The sequence below is a fragment of the Monocercomonoides exilis genome (assembly GCF_001643675.1).
Source record: "Monocercomonoides exilis strain PA203 chromosome Unknown scaffold10-1930038, whole genome shotgun sequence".
Taxonomy (NCBI): domain Eukaryota; phylum Preaxostyla; order Oxymonadida; family Polymastigidae; genus Monocercomonoides; species Monocercomonoides exilis.
Window position 1 is genome coordinate 1,369,961 of NW_027150555.1, and position 6,787 is coordinate 1,376,747.

Below are 6,787 nucleotides of genomic sequence, written 5' to 3' on the forward strand. Positions count from 1 at the left end.
TTTATAACAGCAAAAATAGATCTCCACTAAATATATCAAAAGTTAAAAATAAAAAAAAGTCAATTTAAAAATATAATCTGTTCACTTAAGTTTTACTTAAAATCACGTATGATGAATAATCAAAATATGAAGAATTGTTAAACAGGTTACTAGAAGAATCTCGATCAATCTCAGTGCTTTGTTGCTGAAAAGGTCTTGTATGATGCCTCCTTGGCTTTTTCCCCCTTTCGTCTTGAATTTTGAAGATAAGAATAATTATCAATGCAACAGATAAAGAAACAACTCCAACTGAGCCGACTGCAATAAGCGCAATCATTCCAATGTCCAAGCGACTTCCAGGCTTGTCTGGCCCATCTGTTTTATTTCCAGCTATTATGTGTATTTCTGTTGCATCAGGATTCCATGTATGCCCGCCATCAGTTGTTATAAAAATAAACAACCTTGGCGGAGGAGCAGAAGACAAAGGATGGAGATCCAAAGAAGGTGTCTCAAGAATGAAATGATCAGCAGAATTTGGATCTTTTCTGTGTGTCATAGAAACAGTAAGGTTGCTAACAGGAGGCGCGGAAAGAATAGAAGACGAAGCTTCCTTAAACAAAGAAGGAAATGAAGAAGAACCTCTGAAAGAATTTGATTGAGAAGAATGTATACGCTTTGAACGAGAGAAAGATGATTGGTGAATTGAAGGTGAATAAGGGAATGAAGGTGAAGTGCTGTTTGTGTTTGACAAAGCAATCACAGGTTGAGCAGGACGTGAATTTGATAGAGATACATACATATATGGCGCAAACGGAAAGAGGTTATCTCCAGCGAAAGCGAGAGGAGGAAGATGTGGATATTTCCTTGTTGAGAATTGTGTTTCATTGGAGCGAATTTGTGTTGGCATTTTAATATGGCAACGAAAAGCTCCTGGCTCAAGTTTTGCGTTCTCAGAGCACAAATTATCGCAGAGCATCATAAGTGAAGCAGTGAATGAAGACTTCACCAAAACTTTTGACCGATGGCATACCACATCAAGTGAAGTGCTGATTCCATCAACAGATTCTGTATTTGAATCCCAAATGAACTCCTCAGCAATAACGTCGACGCCACCATCAACGAAAATTGCAGCACCACGGGAACCATTCATAGTTACATTGCTCAAACTTAAATAGAATGTTTCTGGTTTTGGCTCATTATCGACGGATTTTTGTTTTTCAGAGGAAGAGAAAGAAATTGACTCGTTTGATTGATTCTTCATAGAGACAGAAACCGATCCACCACAAGCTGAATCAATCCAATGAGAAAAATCTGATGTAGAATTATTTTTTGCAGCTGAAATATGACTATTGTGAGTCGAAAGCGGACTCATGAATTTTCCATTGCCATTCAATGAAATTTGATTTTGAGCATGACAGGCGTTGTTGAGGAAGACAGATATGTTGATGTTGTGTAAAAATTTGTAGGTTGAAGCGTCTGAGCGTGATGCCAGAAAATCATCAAATGCATCTCTAAAAACTAATTCATTATTGCTCTTTAGATATACGTATGAAATAGCTCCTCCATGCGCATATGCAAAGTTGTTTCGGAAAGTACAATTTTCAATTTTTACATTAATTGATTGCCAATCTAGTTTATCGATTATTTCGGTCTCAAGATAGATAGCTCCACCTTCTTGAGAAATGCAATCTGAAAAAGTGCATTTTTCAAAAGAAACGACTTTTGTACTCAAATTATCTGAGTTAAGATTTGACAAAAATGCGAATGCTCCTCCATATTTTTGCGCTGAACATGACGAAAATGAACAGTCAGAGAAACTTGAGCTCTCAATCGATGCTCCACCGCACAAAACCCCGCCTGATTCTGCCTTAACATCATCGACAATAACATTACTCATTTCAAGTTTATCTGTATTTCTGATGTTTATCACACCGCAATTTTGTGAAGTTAAATGAGCCTTGAAACTTGTCGATGTCGTTTTGATCATTCCAAAAGTTGCCTGCTGAGCTCCATCGATATAAATAAAACTTCCTGTTTGCTCAGGCTCAACATCATCTGAGGACAAACGCCCAGAAAATGAGCATCCGCAGACTGTGAGCGTAGATTTATGCTGTTCAGGCTCATTTTTTTGAGTCGAATCGAATTCATCAGAAGCTTCTCTTGTGTTAATGTGATTTGATGAATCTTCAGAATGAACGAAAATGCATCCTCCCATTTTCCCATGAACTGCCGAAAAAGTGATAGAATGAAGAGAAATATATCCCAAGTTTTCTGTATGAATTCCTCCACATGGTGTATTAGAGGAATGCTTTTTAAATACAGTTGGTTCAACAACATCATTAACGTCTTTCGAGTGTATCGAAAGTCCCATAATTGAATCAACAAAAACAAATTCTCCAACCATCCTTGAATTTGGTTCTCTCATATTTTGAGCAGAATTTTTCCTTATCTGTAAATTGGATAAGTCACATTCATTGAATTCATTCTCTTCATTTTCAAGATTTCCAACAAACGACCCTCCACTGATTTCCACCTTCTCTTTTTTATCAGCTCCATTTCCTCGAACTGCAATTGCGCATCCAACGTCTGCTTCACAGTGAGAGAATGTGTTTGAAATGCAGTCCAAAGAACGCGCAGCCCAAATTCCTCCTCCTTCACTCTTTGTATTTGTTTCTTTTCCTGTTGTATATATTCCAACTTTTTCATAAACAGTTGATGTTAGTCTTGATTTTTCATTTGGCATGCAAATGCACCTTTCAAAATTCATCGTTTTTATTCGACTGCTCAAACTGTGCGTCTCGTCCGAACTTTTTGAAATAAAAACTCCACCTCCGCATCCACCGTTTTCAGTTCCGCAATTGGTAACAGAACAATCAGTCACACTTCCTTGTTCAATTATAACTGTAGTCACATTTGGACCAATCCAAATTGCTGCTCCTTCTGATGCAGAAAGAGATGAAAACTTTGTGCAACTAATGCTGACATAGCTGACATCATTGACACACACGCCAGCACCATTAGTCAGAGTTGCACAATTACTTATTTGACAATATTTGTCCAATTCATTGAATCCAGTTATTTGCAACTTTTTCAAATTTGAAAAATAGAGAAGAGGACCGTCATCAGTAGATTCAGAGCATTGATTAACTGAATTAGTTAAAGACGATGGGATAGTTGTTCCAGAAAAAGAGGATGAAATAATCTCACAATCATAGCTGAGATCATCATTTTTCTCACTAGCGATCCACACTGCAGCGCCTCTCTTTGCAACCGAACTCAAAATTTGACAATTTGATATCGTTATTGATCTCTTGCACCAAACTCCTCCTCCTTCACCTTTTATTGCTTTGCAATTTTTAATGGATATTTTTTCACAAGCAACACGATCGCACACTTCGCTTGATTTTTCAATGAAAATAGCTCCTCCTCTTGAAGTGTTATCATCCAGTTGATCAATAAGAGAATTTTTTAATGTTTCGTTTTGATCAGAATGTTTATATAGTTCTTTACTTTCATTTACCGATGTGGGAGATGAAACGGAGCAAGAATCAATTGTTAATGATGATAATTTAACATTTGTAACGAAAGATCCAATATATATTCCAGCTCCATTTATTCCCATGATTCCAGTGATAGTTGAGGAAATTACTTCCACCTCATTGACTTGATCAAAGCTCAGTGCCCCTCCGTATTTCATTTCACATCTGTGTTTCTTAAACTCGCTTTTCTCATTAATTGTGACTTTTTCCATTTGAGTGATTTGAATAAGAGGCCCAAAACGAACATTATCTTTTGTTGCTGTTGTGCCATCAAAATAAGATTGGCTAATTAGCACAGACTTTCCGTTCTTTGTTAAACCTCTATCGACATTTGCTTTCCCATTTTCAGAACTTCCAATGAACAAGCAACTTGCCTTCAATCCTCCAAGTGATGAAAATTTTGAATTGATGATTTTTACTTCATTTACATCTTCGCATTGTAATCCTGCTGCTACACCAGAAGAAAAATGCGAAATAAAGCTTGTTGACTTTCCGGCAGATGCACTAAGTGACGTTGCGCTATTTATTTCTAATTTCGAAGCCCCTCTAACAATAACAAGAGAAGTTGGAGACAGATCATCTTTAATGCATTCATTTTCCTTTAATTGGTTTATTAGCAGCCTATTTCCAGAGAAACTGCAACCAAGAAGCGCAACAGACAGATCTTGTTCAGCATCGAGAGGACAAATATAAGCAGAAAGAGCTTCATCTGCTTTCCCTCCATCGAAGCTGCATTCCGTAAGTGTTGCATATCTCCATAAAAGAAGACCTCCTCCAGCTCCACTTTGCGCATTGCATCTAGTGAAATTCACATTCTTTATGTTAAGCTGTGCATTTTTTGCAAGTACTGCAGATTCAACGTTCATAATAGCAATTCCTCCTCCTCCTCTTTTATCATGATTTCCAAAAGAAGATTCAGAGGGGAATTGGCTACATGGATTTGCTTGCAGCCTTTCATCTTGCTTCATTTCTGAAAAAGCTGCAATTGAACATTCAGTTAGTTTCGAATTTGAGATGGTAATATCAACAGCCTTTTGCCCAACATATATTCCTCCTCCCTGATTAGCAGAAAGTGAAGAAAACGTACATTTATCAATATTTAATGTTCGAGGCCCGTCAACATACAATCCTCCGCCATCTATGATTGTTATATGCTGCATAAAAGAGCATTCATTCGAAATTTTCAAGTTTGATCCAGAACAGATTTTTACTAAAGACCCACAAGAAGTATCTAACAATGACAATGGAACATTGGCAACATTGCCTTTAAACGAGCAAGCTCTCATCTTTATTTCTTCTGTCAAAATTGCAAGTTGTCCATCATCTTCAACAAACAAGCAGCATCCCTTTTCGCCACGAAGATGTTCGAATACTGTGGAAGACAGAGAAACAGACTTCACATTTTCAATCCACAAACCTCCACAAGGAGATAATGAAAAATGATTCCGAAAAGAAGATGCAACACGAGCAGGTTCATCAGTTGAAATGTTATGAAAATCTTTCAAAGCTAATTCAAATTCTTTCGGTCCCATGGGACAGTTTGAAATGGTTGCTTGCGAAAATTCTTTTACAATCAGATTATTTAATCCAGAAACAAATACTAAAGACGAACTCATTTGTGTTTCTTTCCCATCTCCTTCGAAAGTACATCCAAAGATCTTCACATCTATTTTTTTGGTTGCAACAGTATTAATGACGCTCATGGCACATCCTCGCTGAGCTACTCCTCCGGAAAATGTGCAGCATTCTAATAGAACTATTCCATTTGCCCATAAACACCCTCCATTTCCATTCAAAGAACGACATTGCACAAATCTGCATTTTCTTAAAGTTAAGAAGTTATCTGCATCATCATTCAAAATAGGTGATTTTTCTTCAGTTTCAATTGAATCGAAAGAAGATAGAAAGCAAATTCCTCCTCCGTTTCCTGTGGATGCTGAACATTCGATGAATGAAGAATCTTCTATCAAAATTGACTTGCGCTTATCGTTTATGCTCATAGCACCACCGTTATTTCCAACAACATTTTCCATCTTTATTCCATTTATTTGGATGCTTTCAACTCCTTCAAGAAGTAAACCACCACTCGTTTTTGTTCCATAAGTATCTCTAAATTCTGTCTTTTTCGCAGAAGTGTCGCTATTTTTGATCACGAGACATTTAGCACTAGAAATATCAACGAGTGATCCGAGAACTTGATCATCAGAAATTTTCTTTTTGATTTCACAAAGAAATTCTGGAAAATCTTCTATAGAAGTTGAAATCTGCTTTACACTTTTCAATCCAACAAATGAGCATCCTTCAATATGCATTACAGAACCATCTTGCTCCGTAAATTCTGCGCACAAATGGGCTCCTTTTGGAGCTTTTCCCCTGAGGAATTCACATTCAACAAAACTTATTGATCGTTGAATGAAACAACATCCGCCCTTTTGCAAAGACGTGCAATCTTGAAATTTTGAATTTCTCAAACAAATTTTAACTTCATTTTCGTTTATCTTTATCGATTCCAAATATATCGCGCCTCCTAATTCTTCTGCTTTACAAGATGAAAAACTTGCAGATATCAATTCACACTGATTCACTGTTGATGAAACATATATTGCGCCTCCTTTTTGAGCAGAACAATCAAAAAAGTTTATTCCATTGAATGCAACAGAAGTGACGCAACCAAGATATATACATCCACCAAAAGCCGAATTCGATGCAATATTACTGAATGAGCACACTTTGTTATCAATATCTTCATTGGAAGGTATTGGCTTTGTGAAGCTAAATATGCATGATGAACATTCCTTAATAAAAACCATTGCAGTATTGCTTTCTTGATTTTCTTTTTTCAAAGAGAAGGTTTTTGAAGATGAGAAAGCATTTTCGCCTCCTTTAAATGCACAATTATGTATATTTAATTTTGAATATTCCTCATTTGTATGAAGATGGACATCAACATAAAGAGCATCTCCATTCATTCCGCTCTGAACATTACATGAAGTAAAATCACAATTATGAATAGTCGAAGAGCGAAAAATTGCTGCAGCTCCACCAGACGATGATGAAAAACACTTCTCAAAGCTGGAGGACTCGATTGAAACAGTCGACAGCATTTCGTTTGCGGTTGCGATAATTGTTAATCCTCCACCGAAAGACTGGCTGTTACTAATTCGAAAGGCTGAAATACCTTCTTTATTGCTTTGTAAATTGTTCGTCGCTGCATACGCTTTGCACTCCTGAAATACTACATTGCTGATTGTTGCATCAGTAACATCAGA

At 36.8% G+C, this 6,787-nt stretch overlaps 1 protein-coding gene across 1 annotated transcript; it reads right to left on the minus strand.

Annotated features, from left to right (window-relative positions):
• Window positions 1–85: 85 nt before the first annotated feature.
• On the minus strand, window positions 86–6,328 carry MONOS_10490 (uncharacterized protein; the record flags this gene model as incomplete). The annotated part of the gene is made up of 1 exon (XM_067862945.1): window positions 86–6,328. The coding sequence occupies one exon, from the start codon at window positions 6,326–6,328 to the stop codon at window positions 86–88; it is 6,243 nt and encodes a 2,080-aa protein (XP_067732097.1).
• Between the last annotated feature and the right edge of the window lie 459 nt (window positions 6,329–6,787).